This window comes from Typopeltis vanoorti, chromosome 7 (assembly GCF_054136105.1).
Source record: "Typopeltis vanoorti isolate ZY-2024b chromosome 7, IOZ_Tvanoo_1.0, whole genome shotgun sequence".
NCBI classification, from domain to species: domain Eukaryota; kingdom Metazoa; phylum Arthropoda; class Arachnida; order Uropygi; family Thelyphonidae; genus Typopeltis; species Typopeltis vanoorti.
In genome coordinates this window covers 55,009,065-55,031,315 of record NC_143555.1, presented here as the reverse complement: position 1 = coordinate 55,031,315, position 22,251 = coordinate 55,009,065, and the positions used below count along the sequence as shown (strand labels likewise).

General features: G+C 35.1%; 1 protein-coding gene across 1 annotated transcript in view; it reads right to left on the bottom strand.

The window, feature by feature from the left end:
- Positions 1-22,251, bottom strand: part of jar (Myosin heavy chain 95F jaguar) — a 517,008-nt gene that overhangs the window by 465,057 nt on the left and 29,700 nt on the right. The window contains exons 2-4 of the mRNA XM_090395608.1: positions 21,876-21,945; positions 10,435-10,508; positions 788-917 (exon numbers count right to left, since the gene is read on the bottom strand). Coding sequence (XP_090251734.1) covers positions 788-917; positions 10,435-10,508; positions 21,876-21,945 — 274 coding nt within the window. The remainder of the gene's footprint in view (positions 1-787; positions 918-10,434; positions 10,509-21,875; positions 21,946-22,251) is intronic.

Genomic DNA, 22,251 nt, shown 5'->3' with positions numbered 1-22,251 from the left:
TATTTATAGTTATGTCACCGGTACCTTTAAAGAGTAGAAGTGTGTGTGTTCACAGGGCCAGTGTGCCTGTTCTGAGGAATGATGAAAATCCCAAGTTTCTGGGTGAAAAAACCCCCTACTTCTGTATGAGACCGGCTAACTCACCTTTAGTCGAAAGAGACCAGATATAGGTTCATCGCATCTTGGATGGCTATCGAGCCCATGTCTTTCTCACCAAAGGGCTTCATCTATACTGAGTGAGCAATGGAGACTCCTTATACTGCATTGTACTGATAAACTTATATAATTTTTACTTGTAGTATTGTATGTATGATACTAAATCACTTAATTCAAATTTAATATTTAAGTGTCAAGCAGTCTATTATTCTTCAGATATATGGCAGAGGCATAATTAGTTGATCAGAGGTGTACTGATGAATTGTTATTATTATGCAACCTCTGTTGGTATGACAAAACAATCAATTGGACAAGGTTCCAAAACCTAGGTGCTAGAAAATCAGTGATGTACCTGTGGTAAGCTGAATGTTGCTTGTTTATATTGCAGAATGGACTCAGTTCAGCAAATCAATTAATGACAATGTAGAGAACTTTATATAACCAGAGAATGAGGATGAGACGTAACACTAAAGGTGCTAATTTAATTGCAAATATGTGCATAATATAACTACAAATATAATAAAAATATAGACTATTTCGGTCTAGATTTTAAGAGTGTATTAATAATCTCATTATTAAAGAAGTTTTTAGTTGATCTATTTAAGAGAAATTTTCTCGCTAATATACTTACCAATAGCAAAGACATGTGGAGAGAGTGTGCCAATTGATTTTCCTTGATATTCTGATACAGTTTTGGAACAATATAAGTTCTTTATTTCAAAATATGGATTTACAGCAATAAGAATATTGGCAACATACGTCTGTTTAGTGGGAAAGAATAAAAAAAAAAAGTAAGGAATATGGTGCTGGTAAGATTTTTGGACAGCATAAATAAAAAAAAAAACACGTGGTGTTCTTTCATAATAAAGACAAAGAAACAAAATAATTCATATTAAATTCTTTCATTTTCACATTTAAACAAATACAAACTGAATTTCTAATTATAAAAAAACTAAAACTGCCAATGTCAAAATCTGCATTCTAGTGTCTCTGATGCTACAACTTATCTAACACTGCAGATTTTACAGACTAATAAAGAGGAACGAGTGATCCAATAATGCCAATTATCTGGTACATTCAAATTATGGACTGTGTAAAAAATAAATTAAAAATAGGAAAAAAAAAAATCCTTAGCCCACCCAAAGTACAAAATGTACTATAGGTTTGCATATAACTTTTTGTGGATGGAAGCAACATTAAAGAAAGTTAGTTACTTAAAAATCCCATTTATGTTATATATTTGTAGAATTTAACACCTTTTCACCTGAAATGCCCTTCACAGATCTACAAAACTTAAATACATATCCTTGTATTTCTGCTTATATGTACAGTCGAAGCTCCGTATTCACAAGGCAGTTATGTGTCAATACTTGTCACAAAAATCTGTACTCTCATGAGAATAGCCCCAGATGTTTTCTACATAGGCCTAAAGACTTGAGTGAAAATTCACATTACAAGAAAAATGTTTAAAATGTGTTTAAAAAGATTTAATTGTATTTTACAATAATGAGCGATATTTTAGACCCATGATTTGAAAATACTGCATCCAAATTTTATTACACAGTTAAGAACAAAGCATTCACCACAGGCTTCAGTACTGCCCAGTAGTAAGGACTCAGAGGCTGTAGAAGAAGCATGGTTGGCTGATGTCGAGACTTTGAATTCAGGTTACAAGGAGTTTTAGACAATTGGTGCAGAAGTTGTTCTTTTCAGGAACATTGTGATGGGAAACTGCTGCTTCTTTCATTTGAACTCATTGAACATGGTTGTGTAAAATATTGTTGCAGCTTTCTTTGAACTTCATTGCACGAAAATCATGTTGTCTTATTTATAAAAGAAGTCCATAAGACATTTGGCATTATGATTGACTATGCTAGGTTTTCTAAGTTGAACTTCTTCCCTTGGCATAGTTCTTCCTCGACCTCATCCTCAGAAATGGAACAAACAAGCTCATCGTCCATCAGTGTTGTTGCCTTTTCATCAATTAAATCTTTGATTTCCTCTTCTTCCAAGTCCTTGAAACCTGTGTCCTCCCCCCCCCCCCATTCTCCTTGCAACTCCTTTATTTCTGAAATGGTTTTCTTGCACTGTTCATCTGGAACAATGCAAAAAAACATGGTTTGTTCTTCTGGTCTGAAGTCAGACACAACCTCAGATCACAAGTTCTTGCAACAGGCACTTACAGATCCATCCTTGGTATCTTCCAGTACATGATTTATTAGGAAGTCCTTCCAAAACTGAAAAACATTGAAGTTGTCATCACTGCTCATGGCCTCGATGATTCAGTCCATACACTTTGTGCAGTTAGGCTTAAAGGCCTTGATTACTCTGCCTGGTCAAGGGAGTCATCATCAACACATAGGTGTACAGGATATGATAGTACAACATGAAAAATTTACATCATTACTAACTTCCTATCTACAATTTTCCTCAAAATCAGACTGTTACTTGTCAAGACTCCAACATTATCAGATCTTATATTTCTATTGTCTAAGGCACTTTGTACTCTATCAATCCACCTATAATTTGGTTTTCCTCTGGGTCGTTTTCCTGCTAACAGCAGAGAACACTTGTTTTGCTAATCATTCCTCGACCATTCTATTTAAGTGACCATACCACCTGAGATTAGCTCTTCTAACGCATTCCTGGATGCTGACAATGTCAAGTTCTTTCCTAATATCCTCGTTTTTAATATGATGTTGCCATTGATGCCATCTGTTAAAGCCTCTAATCTTTCTCAGGACTCTCATATCTGCAGTCTCTAGTCTTTGGTCAAGTGTTTTACTTCTGACCCAGCTCTCAGATGCATAAGTTAAAACTAGTTTGAACACTATCTTGTAAACAGCTAATTTAGTGTTCCGACTAATTTCTCTCTTATTCCATATGAATTTATTCAGTTGACTTCCTACCATACCAGCTTTGTTGATTCTGTTCTCCATTTCCATATTTAATTTACCATCGTCACTATGAAAACAGGCAGGAATCTAGAAAACTTCAAAATTTCTGCTATTTGGGCACAGTTTTTTGTGAAGATGACAAATTAAACTTGGAAATAGACAACAGAATTAGCACAGCTGGAGTGATGGGAAGCCAGTTGAATAAATTTATATGGAATAAGAGAGAAATTAGCCAAAACATTGAACTAGCAATATACAAGACAGTGTTCAAACCAGTTTTAAGTTATGGATCTGAGAGTTAGGTTAGAAATAAAGCACTTGATCAGAAATAGGGGACCACAGATATGAGAAATCTACAAAAAATTAGGGGACCTGGGCAGATAGTATCAATGGCAGAATGATATTAAAAATGAATATTTTAAGAAGGAACTTGACATTGTTAGTTTGAAATTTTTCCACTTGATCATACTGTAAATTAAAGATACCAGATATATACTTGGTTTAATTCCCCGGTCCTGAAAATACTTCAGGTGAAAACTTTGTTTGCTCACACTTAGATAAAGGATTAAACCAAGTATATAATTTCTTGGTATCTTTAACTTAATGTTGTTAGCATTCAAGAATGTGTCTGCAGGACTAATCTAAGGTGGTATGGTCACTTAAATAGAATGGGCAGGGAAAAGTTAGCAAACCAGGTGTTAGCATACCAACATAGCAAGGAAAAGACCCAGAGACAGACTGATTCAGTCAGAAGAGCATCAGAAGAATGTTAGTTATGACAATATTGGAGTGCTGACAAGTAAGCCTAATTTGGAGGAAAATTGTTGATAGGAGATTAGTAACAATGTAACTGTAATCATTGTTACATTGTACACCCCTTGGGGGTGCATATAAGGAAATTGATGATAATTATGAAGAAGCTGGAGTGAAAAGATCACATAGCAAAAATTACAAATACAACCCAGAGGATAACTGCAATGTTGAAATGCATATTGACATGCAAGGATAAAGAAGTCGTTTAGCATCTTTTTTTTGTTCCATTTTGCCAGGTGCAGTAGCATCAAGATGATAGCGGCCTATAAACTTTGGAAAGGGTGTTACAGAAGACTGGTAGATGGAATTTTTTGTTATGTGGAAGGTTGAGAAAGGAAAAGAGAGGAGGAACATCTGTGGAAGTTCTGTGTGTGTGTGTGTGTGTGTGTGTGTGTGTGTGTGTGTGTGTGTGTGTGTGTGTGTGTGTGTGTGTGTGTGTGTGTGTGTGTGTGAGAGATTAAGAAAGGGGGGAGAACTAGATTTTTTCTCTCCCAGAGCAATGAGTGAGCGAGTGGAACAATTTGCCTGCTGAAGCATTTAAGAGAATATGACAGCTGGTGTGGTTGATATATGGCCTCCTGCAATGAGTCTTATTCCCTAGAGGTATCTAGTAAGAATTATCACCACAGCACCTTCAGACATCTCTTTCTCTCTCTCTCTCTCTCTCTTTTATCTCTACCCTTACTTTCTCAGCTTATTTTATCTCATAACAGCCTCTTTGAATGGCTCACAGCAGATCTATTCAAATGCAATCCATGCCTCATATTCTTCTTCCACATTCACAAACTGCACTTTTTATTTCTTTTCACAGCTGTGTCGACATACCATTCATCAACATTGTTTGCTTGCCATGCCAACTCATCACTGTCATACCTCAGCAACAAGCAGTCCACCTTTTTTTATCCCCATACTATCATTCGTTCTAACTGCTCATATTCATCAACAAAAAAAAATCAACCAGTCTTGAACTAGAATACTAGTCCATGAACAAAAATGAGTGTGGTGGAATATATGACTACAGACTGCATACTTAATTATGACTTAAATGAAATATTTATTTGCATGGAAGCATACCAAGATTTTATTATAATGTGATTTGTTACATGCAAAATTCTGGTAAAATACAATTCTATTACAGACTTTATGAATTCATCATTTATGTGTGCTTAAGAAAACACTTTATTTATAGCACTCCGTGAATTATACTTTTTTTTTTGACTAAATTTGTTTTTTTTTAATGCAGAAGTTCTTCCTTATCACCTTAACAACAGAATTTAGCTGAAAATGATATAAAAAATATTTCATGACAAAATATATGGATCCACTTCTTAATCTGAAACAATCAAATCTTCTTCTTCCTTTCCAGTAATAGGCCTAGTGGCCTGTTACGTTATCTTCTCATCAAAGGCCATCCTCTATTTATTCGCCGTTGAAGTCAACATCTCTTGGGAATCTTCCTTCACTTATTCTTTCTGTATATGTTGGCTCCATCTCTCTCTCTCTATATATATATATATATATAAAGATTGATGTAATCTAAGATATCACTATTTCTTCTGAAGTCTAGTCTATCATATCCAGCTGTTTTGCACAGGAATCTCATTTCAGAGCTTTTCAGTCTTTTTCTATCTGCTTAAGTTATGGTCCAGGCTTCTGAACCATATATTAGGATAGGTCTTGCTATTTGAGTTATGAATTCTTATTCTTGTTTATTAAATTTGGATTGAATATCTGATTAATAGTTTTTGTTATTCGTATATAACTAGTTATTTTAAGTTGCATGTATTTCTCTCTTTCATAAGATAAGTGGTAGACTAGATATTTGAATGCATTAATCTGTTCTATAATATCGTTGATGCAAATTTTGCTTCTAATTGGGTCTCGGCCTTTACATGCCATGACTTTGGTCTGGAAGTGGAGATCTCCATGTTGTATGTTTCTGCTATTTCATATAATTAAAAGGCTACTCGCTGTAGTGACTGTTATTTTGAATTAGAACCTGATCATTGCTGAATACAATTGTATCAATATTAGTGTAATCATTTATTTGAATGCCAAAACTGGTTGTTTCTCTCCACTCTCTTAGAATATTGTTAATATAGATGTTAAAGAGGAGCGGTAACAAACTACCTCCTTGTCGGACAATTGCATTTATGTTCTGTGATTCAGATTTTTGTGCAGCACCGTTTATTTTAATTTAGTTATTGTTTTATATCATCATCAAATTCCTGCCATGTACCCTCAAGGGGTGTACAGGATATGATAGTACTACATGAAAAAAATCACATCATTATTAATTTCCTATCTACAATTTTCCTCCAAATCAGTCTGTTACTTGTCAAGACTCCAACATTATCAGATGTTATATTTCTATCGTCTAAAGCATTTTGTACCGTATCAATCCACCTATATCTTGGTCTTCCTCTGGGTCATTTTGCTGCCAACCTGGCAGAGAACACTTGTTTTGCTAATCTTTGCTCTCCCATTCTGTTTAAGTGACCACCACCTAAGATTAGCTCTGCTAACGCATTCCTGGATGCTGACAATGTCAAGTTCTTTCCTAATATCCTCGTTTTTAATATGATATTGCCATTGATGCCATCTGTTCATGCCTATCTTTCTCAGGACTCTCATATCTGTGGTCTCTAGTCTTTGGTCAAGTGTTTTACTTCTGACCCAGCTCTCATATCCATAAGTTAAAACTGGTTTGAACACTGTCTTGTACACAGCTAATTTAGTGTTCCGACTGATTTCACTCTTATTCCATATGAATTTATTCAATTGACTTCCCACCATACCAGCTTTGCTGATTCTGTTGTCTATTTCTATATTTAATTTACCATCTTCAGTAAAAATCGTGCCTAAATAGCTGAAATGTTTTACTTGTTCCACAGGTTCTCCATTCACAACACAGTGAATAGGCAGAATCATTGATATTTTCAATGATTCTGCCTATTTTCATTGTCTTTGTCTTTTTATTGCTGACCTTCATACCATATCTATTACAACAGCTATTCAATTTAGTCAGAGAATCTTGCAGACTTGTAGCAGATTTATTTAGAAGTATAACATCATCTGCATAAAGCTGACATTAACATCTCCAATTTTGATATCATGTTTAATACCACTTTCCTTCATAATGTGATCCATATAGATAATGAATAACAGAGGGGATAATGTACATCCTTGTCTCACACCAGATTTAATATTAAACCATCTTCCTGTACTTCCTTCAATTCTTACTGCTGACTTACAACTCAAATAAAGACTAAGTATTGCTTGATATAATGCCCCATTGACACCATATAACTGTAGCATATTGAATAGCTTCTCTATTGGCACCTTGTCATATGCCTTTTCCAGATCGACAAAACTTAAATACAGATCTTTGTTATATTCCCATGCTTTCTCGACTATTTGTCGTAAAGTGAAGATCTGATCCTGACAGCCTCTATTTGGCCTGAATCCAGCTTGTTCTTCACCAAGCTTTTCTTCCACAATTCTTCTCAACCGTTTCTCAAGTATACTTGCATAGATCTTGCCAGGAACACTCAGTAGGGAAATACCTCTGTAATTCTCACATTCAGTTTTATTTCCCTTTTTATATATGGGTACTATGAGAGCTCTACTCTAATCAGCGGGAATTCGTCCCTCTGTCCAGGCTTTCTGAACTATGCAGTGCAGCCACTGTAAGACTCTTATACCACCATACTTCAGTATTTCTGGTCGAATATCATCTACTCCTGCTGCCTTTCCACATTTCAAGCCTTTGATGGCTTTTTCTACTTCTAGTATGGATATGTATTCCTGACTGCATGCCTGGTCAGTGTTTTTTACCACTGTGCTGTCATCACTGCTTGTTTCATTTAGCAGTTTTTCAAAGTAATTACTCCACACTTCAAGGATATCTTTTTCTCCCGTTTTCATGTCACCTTTATCATCTCTAATTCCTTTTACAGCACTCTTTCATCAAATTCTTAAACTTCTTCAACAACCTCCAGAATATTTTGCTACCTTCTTGATATTTATTTTCTATATTCTTGCCAAAGTCCTGCCATGACTTTTGTTTATCTAGTTTTACACAGTGTTTAGCATTCTTGCATTTGTCTCTATATTCTCTAAGAGCACAAGCTGACTTATTTGACAGGAACTTTTGGTATGCTTTCTTCTTTTCCTTCACTGCCTCTTTAACTTCCTGTGTCCACCAGGGAGTTCTGATTTTTTTATCCTTACAGATAACCTCACCACATGCCTCTCTGGCAGAATCAATCAATGTTTTCTTCAGAGTTTGCCACTGAATCTCCAAGGTTTGATTCCTGTTCTCAAACTCTTTCATATTTTCTTCAATAATCTTTGTGTATTTTAGCCTACAGTTGACATCTGAGAGCTGCTCAACTTTTATTCGCTTTAAAACTTTCTTGGTACTCCTTCTTTTCCTTGATTGTCATTGCCTGAATATAACATTTTGTATTTATTGCTCAGAAAGATCTCACCAGCTTTGGTCTTTTTTGTTTCAGTCGCCCCTATTATGTCGATCTGGTACTTATCTAATTCCTCAGCTAGCTCCATTTCTTTGCCATTCAGGCTTCTTACGTTGATATTACCGATCTTTAACTCTGGTGATGTTGAGTTGGGGTTTATTTTCATTCCAGTAGCTGACTTTTCGCTGTTCGCCCTGGTTCCCCGTGCGAAAACAATGGGGGCCATGTTTAACTGGGCGACGCCCCAGCCGGCATGAAATTTTGTCATGTTGTACCATCATTCTATATTTTGGTTTAACCAATAAGAATACAATTTGGTCGGCTAAATCCCAAATTGCCATTGTTTTATATATATATATATATATATAAAACAAATAACTGGTTAGGAATGTTGTTTGTCAGCTGTTAAAATTTCCCACAGTTTATTATCATTGACTTTATCAAAGGCCTTTTTATAATTAATGAATAATACGTGGGTCTCTAAATTGAATTCTCTTCTTTGTTCTATCGGGAGCTCGAGAGTGAAAAGGCATCAGTGTAGGATCTGCCTTTACAGAAACCGTTTTGTTCCTCTTCAAAAATATTTTCATAACATTTGATTACTTCTCAACAAATATAAATAAATAATAATAATAATAATAAATAATAAATCCAAAGCAAACATTATGCCCACTTCATTAATTTACACAATATTCTGATTGAGAGGATAAAATAAAGAAATATAATAAATTAACAAGCTGCACAATCATAAGATTTCTATATGGGATATAATTAATTCTATAAGTGATGTCAAGAAAAAAAAAAAAAAAAATACTTATTACATTATTTGATATCCAGAAGAAAATTACCACAAAAAATGTAAAGAGAATAGTACACTTCCCATCGCTACATCATTGATGTCAAAATGTGGTAAGGCCTCCTTTCGCCGCTATTACTGCCATTACCCTTCAGGATAGGCTCTCCACCACTAAGTTCCAGTAAAGCGTTGCTGAAAGTTGTTTTCATTCTTTCTGTAGTATGGAATAGCTAATGCGTGTTAGTTGGGTGAGTAGGTCTGGCAGGCAACCCTTGCTCAAGCTCATCCCAAAGATGTTTGATAGGGTTGAGGTTGGGGCTTTGGGCTGGCTAGTTTAGTTCTTCAACCTCCATGTCTTCAAACCGTGGGACTAGGGCTTTTGCTTTGTGAGCAGGTGCATTATCGTGCTGACAGGAAAGGACCTATTCCAAACTGTTGCCACTGTATGAAAAGAATGGAATTATCCAAAATGTCATGATAGGCATCAGCAGTTAAAGATCCAGACACAGAAACCAATGGGCCCATTCCAAACCAGGAAAAACAGCCCAAACCATTATGCTACCACTTCCAAATTTTACAGTCAATACAAGACATTCCTATAAGTATTGTTAACTGGGCATCTGCCAGGTCCAGACACATCCACTGAATTGCCAGTGGATCGTGTACTGTTATTCATCGCTTCACAGGACCCTCTTCCATTGATTCACAGTCCAATGATAGTGTTGTCTGCACCATTCTAGATGACACTTGGCATTGTTAGGTGTAATCAAGGGTCTGTGAGCTGCAGCACAACCATGAAACTCAAGTGCAAACACCTCCCGTAAAATAGTTCTGTCACTGGCATCCATTCCAGATCTCATGCAGAAGTCATCTGTGATGGCTGTTAAAGCTGACTCTCAAGCGACAGCACAATTGAGAGTATGCCAGTCCAGTTTCTTGGCCTTACCAATTCAGGAAAGGGATTTGGCGATTCCATCATGTTTCCACTTCATGATAATCTCACTGATAGTAGAGCAGGGCATGTGGAAGAAATCTCTCAGATCAAATGACCAAACTTATGGGCTCCGATTATCATACTACATTGAAACAGGCTCAACTACATTGCTAATGCCCATGTGCATATACTTGTATAGTATTGCAGACATGCATCATACGAACAAGGAAATGTAGAGCTATAGGGGTGTCTGGACACTTTTGGCAACATAGTATATGGCAATCACTTCTTTGAAAAGTACATGAACTTTGCAAAAAAAAAAAATGTACATTCAGAGAAAATGAAAAATGTGCTTACGTAGATTTGGTCTCTGTTATAACGTAATCGTAGATTATTCAACAAAGTTGCTTCATTCAAATACATTAATGCACCTAAGAAAAGAGATAAAAAAAAAGTTATTATACAGTCATGGTTAACTGACTGTGAGAAGAACAAAAACACACTATACAAACAAGATTTTTTTATACAACACTCTAGTGTGGTATAAAAAAAAAAAATAATAATAATAAAATAAAATAGCTGAGTCTCAATATATCAGACTCGTAGCAAAATATACAGCAGAGAATAAATTAATCCAAATAAATCCGAAAGCCAAATTTTTATGAAGCTTTTGGTTTACTATTTTCAGTTTTGGTTTTAGTCCACTATTTTGGTTGAGTACTGTGTGTTTTAACAGTCTCTACGATGTTATTATTATTATTATTTGGTAACCTCCATGGAATCAACAGACAATGAGTCTGTTGATCCCATGGAGATCCACTCAACAAGCAACATGTCTATTGTAATGAGCTTTGAATGGCTCATTACAATAGACAAGGAATGGCTGTTTGTTCATCCCATCTTAACATCCACTCTTTTTTATAATTTCTTCTGTATTATCGGATAGAATCCCTTAACTAAATTGAAGGTCTCTGTCATATCTCCTCTTTTCCTCCTATCCACCAACCCCTGTAGTCCACATTCTCTCAAATGCTCTTCATAACCAAAACTTCAGAGTCCTAATATCACTTTGGTTATTCATCTTTGGACTCTCTAGTGTTTCCACATCACAATGAAAACTAGGTGACCAAATCTGAGCACAATAGTCCATATGTGGTCTGACCAATGCCTTATATAGATGCACCACCACTTCTTTATCCCTACATGTCTATGTACTTTTTGTCATAACCAGGGGCGGTTCATACATAGGCACTGCGGAACTGCAGCACTCCCTTTTCTCGATATATAAATAAATTTATTAATTTTATTTATATTTGCTTGTAATATTTAATTTTATCAACAATCCTATACAAGTCTTATTTTGTATAAAAAATAATAAAAATCCATCTTGTAACACTTAGGAAGGCGAGGGAGGCTAGCAGCACTGTGTTTACCACAATGTCATATTGCTACGTGTGCAAGCTATTAGCATAATGCGGCACTTCGGTCGTGCAGTTCAGTTCCACTGTTGTATATATGCAGTTTGCGCCTGTAGTAGAGTGTTCTTAGTGCTTATCATGTTTACTCCGTCTCTTTAAATATTTGGACATTACAATTAAAGGATTCAATTGTAATATCCAAAAATTGTAAATCCATTTCTTTAATTACAATTAAAGGAATGGATTTTATTTTTAAATAACTTTGAATTATACTAAACTGTATAATTTTATCGATAATAAACAATATTTTTCATGAAACAAAACAAGAAGAATATATTTTATTTTTAAGTAATTTGATTTATACAGTATAATTTTATTGATAAACAATATTGTTTCATGTTTAATTTTTTTTTAAAATTTTTACCATAATTTTGATATTTTATCCAAACACGTATATACACTGTATTTACAGTGTGTATGTATATTTCGAAAGTTGCAGCACCCACATTCAAGCCATGAGCCGCCACTGGTCATAACAGCAAAATGATGTGCAGTCTTTGCAACACGTGAGATGTGCCCTTGGAACTTCAGGCCACTGTCCACCATCACTCCAAGATCCCGAATCTCATCCACTTCCTGAAGTACAGCTCCACTAATACAGTATGTAGCCTTATATCTCTGTATCCCAAAGTGTAACACCTTGCATTTATTAACATTAAAACTGCAACCCCACTCATTTGTCCAAGCTAAAAGCCTATTGAAATTTCCTGTAGAGAATTAACATCAGCACTACTCCTGATAATTCTACCTAACTTTGCATTATCAGCAAATATTTGTAGCTCCCTAGTCAATCCACAAGAAATATTAAAAAACAAGTTAAACAGTAGGGGCCCCAAGAACAGACCCCTGAGGCAAGCCACTGGTCACTTTCCTTTTCTGAGACACAGCTCTATCATACACAAATTGCTGGTATTGTTCAGAGAAAGCCAATCTCTGATTCATCTAACCAATATACTATCCAATCCTATCCTATCCTCTGCAGCTTGTACACCAACTTACTAGATTCACAAACCCATGCTGACCATCATAGAGAATCTATCCTGTACTATATTTTTAACCAATTTTCCAACACTTTGATCATAATTGTAGATACAATTATGATCAATTATGATCAATTTCCAGTTATAGACTAGTCAATAACTGGAAACTTCTATTCTCGAACCATACTTGTGGAGAGGTTTTATTTTGCCTTCTTTCTACATCTTAGAAGCTTTATCCACTGCAAGACTCTCCTTACCAGGACAAGGGTATGGCTAACTCTTTTTTGCATTCTTTAAAAATACATGGCGATATGTCATTCATTTCCACAGCCTTATTAACATCTAACTCAAGTAACACTCGATACACCTCCAATTTTTTCACCTTTAATTCTTGCCACCCTTCTACATGTTGCACAGCATCATTCATGCTACTATGATATACACTGAAAAAGTGTTCATTATATAATTCCACTATACCACTTTTGCTATTGTTATTCTGCTACCATAACTATGCAGCAGCATCAACCTACCATAATTATTTTTCCTACTGCTCGCCACACATAGCAGAAAAAATCCCTCAGATTAGCTTTGACCTGACTGGTCAATCTCCTCTCAAATTTACTTTTTCTTTTCTAACCATGCTTGTCACTTTTCTGGCCAGCACTTTATATTCTTTATACATCTCTTCACGGCCTACTGTCTTGTACTTCCTCCATAATAACTTCTTTTGTAACACTGCTTGCTTGATTTCACCATTCATCCATCTAACTCCTACTCTATTTATTTGCTTAACTCTTGGTATACAATTATGCATTACTTGTGTTAGATACTGCCTTATCATTTTCCATGCACTGTCAACATCTTTTCTACACAATTCATCAAACCAATGTATTGATGCTAGTTGACTATGAAGCTTCTCATAATCACACCTTATAGTTCCATAATTGTGTCCAATTATGACTTCAATTGCGTCCTCTTGAAGGACACATTTCCTCTGCTACCATGAACAATACTTCCCTGTCCTCTCTTCAAGTTTATTAATAGTATCGCACGTTTTTAACTATGTAAACAGGCTGATATTCGTAGTGTTTTATTCATTATGTGTAGCTATAAACTGGCTGAATCTCCAAGAAAGAGTTCAAAAATATATTCTCTTTCTCTGCACACATCCATGACTCAAAGACAAATTGCCAATGTGTGTGTGTGTGTGGTGTAGGTTTGGGTACTGATAATGTGATTTTAAAGAGATTTAGGAGACATGTACCTTTTCTCCTAACAGACAAGGAAAATGTGGGCAAAAAGAAAAAGAAAGGAAAACCACACTCACTCAAGACTGCATACTAGTTAGGAAAAGCAAAATGAATCCAAGATTGTCTGAGGTAGACTTAGAGATTTGGCAGCTAGTGGGATTAATGTTTCTGACATGACAGTCCATCGAAGATTGTTGGAAACAGAGGACTGTCCACAGACACCAAAAAAGGAACAACTGTTGACGAAAGCTATGCTGAAAAAGAGGCTCCAGTGGGCAAAAGTGTACAAAGGTTGGACTGTTGAGAAGTGGAAGAAGGTCACATTCTCAGATGAGAGCCATTTCTTTGTCCAGGGAGAGCGAGTAGCCTACATTTGCAAATCAGTGGCTGGGAAGACTTCTTCCCCCATCTGCCTTCAAAAAACTCCTAAACACCCAGTTACAAGATGTTCTGGGGTTGTTTTACACATGTTGGTCCAGGATCACTTGAGCCTGTTGATTGTATCATGAAAAGTGACCAACACATATAAATATTGGAGAAAAAAGTAGTCCCACAGATCGAAAAAGACAAAGAACTCATCTTCCAACAGGATCTTGCTCCATGCCACACTTCAAAAAAAAAGTGAAAGAGTTCTTCAAAAATCACAACATCCAATTGCTTCAGTGGCCAGGTATCTCTCCTGACATTAACCAAATAGAAATTTGTGGCCACAGTGAAAAAGAGGCTTGGAAAATTAAACTGTGATACAAAGGATAACTTAATACAATCCAGTATAAAAGTATAATTTTGAAATGCAGAAATAAGAAAAATGTGTTCTATGTTGGTAGAGTCCATGCCTAAGTGAATTAATGAACTTATTAGGAACAGAGGAGCATATATAAATCATATATATAGAGTCCATGCCTAAGTGAATTAATGAACTTATTAGGAACAGAGGAGCATATATAAATCATTAGGTAAAGTTGGAGTTTAATTTTTTGTACTTATCTTCTTGCAAAATTAAAATTTTTCTTTAAAATGCAAGTATTCAGATTAATTTGTTTGCTACTGTACAAACAGTTCTTGACTAGAAAAGTTACTCTTTTAATATGCGAGTGATGGGGGATTTGTTTTCCAGTTTTCTCTCTCTTTTTAACAACGCTTCAGTTGTTAAAAATAGATGTGGTCCCGTGAGCGTTGTAGAAGAGGTATTCCCAAGAGCGTTGCAGAAGCAGTATTCCCAAGGAGTTATTGCAGTCTTGCAACTCTATGAAATAAGAAAAACATAAATAAATAAATAAATACTCGTTTTAGGTATAGGACTAATTTAAAAACCTTGAACAATCAAAGTTTTGAGACTCTGCAACCTTAATATGATAATAATGGCACCAATTCAGAAGTAGAACATCTTCTGGCTGTTGTCTCCAGTTTGCTACTCAAGGTAAAAAAAAAAGTCAATGTCATCATAACACATTATATTTTAATAGTAAATGTACAAGAGAGTCACTGGCCTGGTTGGTCAATGAATACATAATAGTATCTGCTCTCTTACCAACAGGCTGTGGTTTTTTTTTTTTTTTTTTTTTTTTTTTTTTTTTTTTTTTTCAAATCCCATACAAGTATAGATATTTGTGAATATCTTTAGGTATTAGATGAATTTAATTTCCAGTGTGACACCGCTATTCTGCTTATTAGAAACCTGACGTGTCTTTAAAAAACGTTCATGTCTAGTTTATAGAAACTATATAGAAGCAGGATTTCTAGTTCTTTGGACCACCCATTAAGATAATGAATTACAACTTAATCCTTTATGGGTGAAATTAGCAAAACTGAGTTGAAGATGCAGGAACTGGGTGCATATTAAATCAGAGGTTTATTATTTCAAATAATAATCAGAAGAGTATTAAATCACCTGGCATGTTTCACGTGGAACGTGTATGGGCCAAATTGTTTCCTGTTGCACAAAATGGTGGAGAAAGACTATATTCACCTTGAATTCTTCGTGTTTAAAACAAAATGTTGGTTGATTGCTGCAATGTATATTAAATGTAATAATGTATAAATCATAACTAGCTACAAGCTGATTATACCATTCTGCTTATTAAATTTCAGTCAAGTTACAGTAACCACTCAATGCAAGACCAGATTTCTTGGGTAATGAAGAAGTGGTAAACTGGATCTACAGGTGAGCGACCAGATGGTGCATGGTCTGTGGAATTCCGTCGAGGACAGAATAGTTTTGGGGTTGCAGAAGCTGAATGATAAAAAATGTATAAGTTACTAAAAGTGTTTTACAGAACTGATGTAGAGGAAATTTTTCAGTACTTGACCAGAAGGAACAGATCAAAGGATCACACCCCTAGAAAATGGTAAACAGTGGCATGACCAAGCTTTTTTGCTTGGAGTGTGATGAATGAGTGGAATGGATTGCCAGAAACTATTGTAAGTGCACTATTAGAATACAGGTTCTAGGAGAGGTACGATAGTTAAGGTGTAGAAAGAGGTGGAAAGAGTTAGTGTGGGTCTCGTGCAATGAGTCTATACACTCCATGGAGATGCTTGTGCAAAATGATTCATGAAGATGACTGCAGAATAGTATTATTATAACTGCAGGTATATAATAATATCTCAAAGGTCAAACAATCAATTGAGTCCTGTGATTAAATATCACTAAGTTTCCAAATAATTATTAATAAAGAACACTGAGATTTCAGCAATTTTGCACAATGCAAATCAAATGATTTACCAACTAACCAGACATAAACACGATATAATATTCATATGTTTTGGTAACCATCTCAATGTTGGCTACAGATCAGTATTATTTTTGGAGTAACCATTCAGAACAGAGCAAAGAACAAGATACCGATAAATGCATTAGGAGTGGATAGACAAAGAAGCTAGTAACTTTTTTTTTCTTTATAATCTTATTTTATCCAAGTGGAAGCATACAGAAAAATTACTTCTGTGTTGCCAGTTAACTCAACATTGTTATCATTAAGAGAGACCTCCAGGGAGTCAGATACTCATCGAGAGAGGACACATACTACACACACACACACACACACACCAGCTATCATACTTATTCTTGAATTCATTCACACTGCTTGCACTCACAACATCCAATGGCAGTCCATTCCAATCACACACCACCCTATGAGAGAAAAATCTAGTCCTCATCCCTTCTTAGCAGCCTCCATTCTTACCTTCCAAGGATGCCCTCTTTCCTTTCCCCACCCTCCATAAATTGAAAAATTCCATCAACTGAAATATTGTATGATCATTTCAGAAGTTTGTAAGTCTCAATCATATCACCCCCTCTTTCTCCTTTGCTAGTGTCTGCAGTCTACAAATTCTCAATCTGTCTTCATAATCAATATTCCATAATCCTGATATCATTTTTAACACTCTCCTTTGTACTCTCTCTAATATATCAGAATCACAAAGGAAACCAGGAGACCAGACCTGCACACACTTATCTTTACATGTGAACATTCATTTCAGCATTGCAATTATATTTTGAGTTGTATTTGCAATCTTTGCCACGTGACAACTGAACTTCAATTTCCTATCTACTAACACTCCAAGATCCCTAGCCTCAACAGTTTCTTCTAGCATGATCCCACCAATATAATACGACATTGGATATCTAATCATTCTGAAGTGAATGACTTTTACATTTACTGACACTGAACTGATATCCATTTCCCCCTGCACATAATTCCAGCCTATTCAAATCATTCTGCAAGTACTGCATATCAGCAGCATTCGTGATTACCCTACCTATCTTTGCATCATCAGCAAATAGCTATATGTCACTTGACAAATCCTTCCCAATATCATTAATGTACAGATTGAATAACAGTGGACTAAGCACTGATCCTTGTGGTACACCACTGGTTACCTTAAATCTTGCAGACTCGCATCCCCACATATACCACTTTTTAATATTTGTCAGTCAGTCATCCTCTTATCCATTCTAATATTCTACAACCCAAACCCATTTTCTCTAATTTATGAAACAGTCTACCATGCTGTTTTCTGTCAAAAGACTTAGCAAAATCAAAAAAGTATCATGGTGTATCCATTCCCCTAGTCTAGTTTAATATTTGTTATAGAATGTGAGCAAGTTGCAAAAACATGACCTTCCCTTAGAAAACCCATATTGCTCATTGCAAAGTAGAGATTCCCTGTCAACCCATTTTTGAATGCGAGCTCTGACCAATTTTTCCCAAATCTTCACCATCCACTATCACTCCTGAGGTACTAATAGGCCGATACTCGGATACAATGCATTCCCTGTTCTGAGACTCATATCAAACAGCCTGGTCAAAGGAATAGCCAATTCAGCTGAACACTCCTTTAGCACACGTGCTGATATCCCATCAGTCCCTATTGATGAATTCTTATTCAATTTGTGCAACAGCTCTAATACCTCATACACCTGAGTTTCTTCATCAAGTGAGGAGATGGAAGCGAGTTCAATGTTGCACATACACCAGATTGATAGCTTTAAACAAAATGGGCACTCATTAGCTGAACAACCTCTTCTGCATCCGTAACCCTCATGCCACTGGATTTAGAAGAGTTATTCCTTCATATTCATTCTTTCTTTTACTTGCAGCATATCGATAGAATTCTTGTGGGTTGTCTTTAGCATGCAGAGCCAGTTTCTTTTCATACTCAGACTTTGCTTTCCATACAACAGTTGACTATTCTACCTGCTGCTTATAATTTTCATAATGGACATCATCCTTATACACAAGGTATTCCTTCCACATCGTCCTTTTTATTTATTTATTTATTTATTTTTTTTTTTTTTTACGAATCTCTTGCTTAATAAGATTACACATCCATTTGACTCCTATCCTATTTATTCTTCAAACTCTTAGGACACATTCTGATAGCGCTTCATTTAAGTATTGTTTAAATGCTTCCTATGCACTGTTGATAATCTTTCCATCAGCTACCAATCCCATTCCACTGAACTCAGTATACTCCTCAGTTGGTCATAATTTCCTGTTTTGTAGTTCAGCGTGTAATCTTTTCTGAGTGGATATTCATAAACTTAGTCACTTCCCAAGTGAGTATTGCCTGATCATTGTCACCAATTGGAAACAGAATAGTTGCATCTTTAACTGAAATGCCCTCTGACACTATAATCAAATCTAACACTCTTTGACTTAAGAGTTCCTTCTGTTACATGCTGCTTGAGCAAGTTGTCCTGCAACAGCTCAATAAATGCATTTTCAATCTCCTCATGAGATTTTACTGCTACCCAATCAATATTATCAGAATACTTCTAGTGTCTTATATAAAGATTACCACTCAATGTAACATTGTAAGCTCTGAATGAAATATGCTTAAAATTATGATTGATGTGTTTATGTATAACTTCTATGTGTGAAAGACTCTGTAACCGTCCACATATGTCATAATTTTATGCACGCAATATTCATGTATATGTAGAATGTTGAGAGAAGAAACCTATTGACACTATTCTTGACCTGCTCTAAGTCAACCCTTTGGAAACAGTGACTGAGAAAGGATTTTCTGGAAAACAGAAATAAAGGGGATGAAAGAAAATATGTTATTTTGAGGGCTTGAAGTGTAACTGTATGTTGACCAGCTAATACTTATTAATTTGTTTAGAGGAAAGTGAAGGAAATTATGGATGTCAGTTGAATAGTATTCACAGAAGTATCTGCAAAAAAAAGGCATAAGGCAGAAATAGACCATATGTATAACAGATTGCAATGAGCCTGTGGAATGGAGCAAGTCAGTTTGTTGAATTTTCTTCTTCTCTGCAGACCAAAAATTTTTTGGAGGGATTTCAATGTCCCACATATGAGTGCTGAAAAATTCAGCAGTTGTAAAGAAAAGAAATACATTTACTTTCTAATAAGAAAAAAACAGGATTGTGTTTTTCTGCAATGAAGGTGAAGAAAATGTTTTTGCCTTAACTGAAGAATAAATGAACAATGGTGTTTTAAGACCAATTTTATTGATTTTGATGCTTAAACTGTTTGAGCACTGCACTAAACAAAGATAGAATGAATTTAGATTTTATCTTAAGATAAGCAGTATATTAATCGTATAACAAGGATCTCTAACAATATGAAATTTTTATGATTAAGATGGCACTGTGTAATACACATCAAAACTGCTGGCTGTCATCAGGAATATTCACCAATAGATGGCAGGTAAAAAAGAAGTATATACACACACACATGTATTACAATTTTGTTACAGTATTGCACCTCTTCAGAAAAACAAACATGAGATAAAAGTGATGCAAAGAGGAGGAAATCCTATTACTATTAATTGAAGCAACCACTAAAATCATAAAGCTAACATCAAAATGAACTGATGCATCAGTAATGTGCTAGTGCAGGAGTCATAATAATACACAGCAAATAATATTACTGTTAGATGCAGGTTAGTAGACAGCAACTTGAAAACCTACTGTTTCAGAAAAAAAAACAACCTTGGACTACAAAAAGTGTGCTGCACATGTAAAATGGGCAAAGGAACAATAAGAAGGATGGTTACAATTTTTTTTAGATGACTGACATTCAACCTACACAGCTCTGATGGAATTCAGTAAATTAGACACACAGATGTGCGAGGTATTTCACCAAAACAGCTTAAAGAACAGAGTTGATTTCCTTCTTCCCAAATACTGCCTATGAGTTTAGTCAAAACAGAATCCCAACACATCTGGGAAGTAGGAAATATAAAAGAACAAACTGCCATCTGCTACGCTGTAAGAATGTCAAGGTAGCTGTCCTCAAAAGACTCCAGCCATCCATAAAGAAACAGTTTAGTATGTTTTCAAACTGTATATTTCTGAATGACTTTGCACCATGTCACTGAGCCAAAAAAGGTAATCATTGTTTTATATTAATATTTCCAATAATTATTAAACTAAAAGTACAGGTTATTTTTGCATTTCCAGTAGCACTTTTATTCTTTTAATTCCCTTCTTAGTTAAAACTAATTTCCCTTCCTAGGTAATTCTAGTAAGTGAAATACTTGCACAACAAAAGCAGCAAAATGATACTGCAATACTTGGGTCTGAGCTCAGAATAGGAGGTGAGAGACATTGTAACAGCCATTAAAAGATCCAAATAGTAATGGACATGTCATCTTGTAAGAAGTAATACTCAAAAATGGACAAAGTTGATATCTGAATGGTATCCCTGAGTTGTAAAGAGAGCTTAAAAAAAAAAAAACTGAGATAGCATGAGGATGAAATTAAAGAGATGACTGGAACTTGGTAACATAGAAAAACTCAAGATAGGTCAGAATGGAGGCTTTCATCCAGCAAAAAAAAAAAAAAAAAAAAAAAAAAAAAAAAAAAAAGAGAGCCTTGATAAATAATACTTCCCTCATCTGTCTAATTCTGTATACAAGTTTTTACCAATTTCTCCAGCCTTAACTGCAGAAGAAATACAAACTGGCCTATAGTTTGATACCACCATTCAGATAACTAATTATATTTTTCTAAAGCTCAAAAGTGACCACACAAACACATGCAATTATTTGATTAACAGAGAGCAAAATTTAAGAAGTCAGGGATTACTTGTAGCTTAATAAAATGACTGGACAGAAACCTAGAATATGTACAGCATTACATGTTAAAATGCTGAACTATCTGTCAAGCATCTCATATGTAACATGCTATGCTTAAATTATCCAGCATAGTTATATAAGTGGATGAAAGCTCTGCTTTCCAACCTATAGGCTGTGAGTTTGAATTTCAATGTAGCATGGATGTTTCTGAATTTTTATTAGTTAAAATAATCCTGTTTACCATAGGTCGGAACTAGCCCAAAATAATGTTTATTTTCAAGAACACTGTTCCAGGATTATTTAATAAGATTTAATTTAATTATGGCTCACTCATGCGTCATAAGTTTCCAACCTTTCATGTACAGAACTGTCATTAAAAAGAATCCCACTGCTATTAAAATTGTCATTAAAAGAATCCCAATTAAAAGAATAATACTCTAGAGACCAAACACACTATTTTAGGATTCCAATAAGAATTGATGATAAATATAACTATGTTAAAATATAACCAAGTAATACAAAATATTTATACTTACAGTTATCATCCACATCTTTCTTATCATCATCATCAGCAGGAAACACACTCTCATATGGAGATATAACAGTCTGAAAATAAATGCGTGCATTTATTATCATTGAAGTTATCATACTATTTCTCAAAAATGTTTGTACACTTCCCTTCTGCAGACAACCCAATGAATTTCTACTAAAAGTTTCTCACTAGAGACAGAGATTAGACCTTTACCTTTTTTTTTTTTTTTTATCAAACTGGAATCAGACATACCTTGATAATATGAAGATCAGAAAGTGGGTGATATGTAGTACTTTTAAAATTAAGCTGAAAAATTATGTGATATTGGGAAACAATGTAAAAGGTGAAAACCAAACACGAGTAAATATATATATATATAT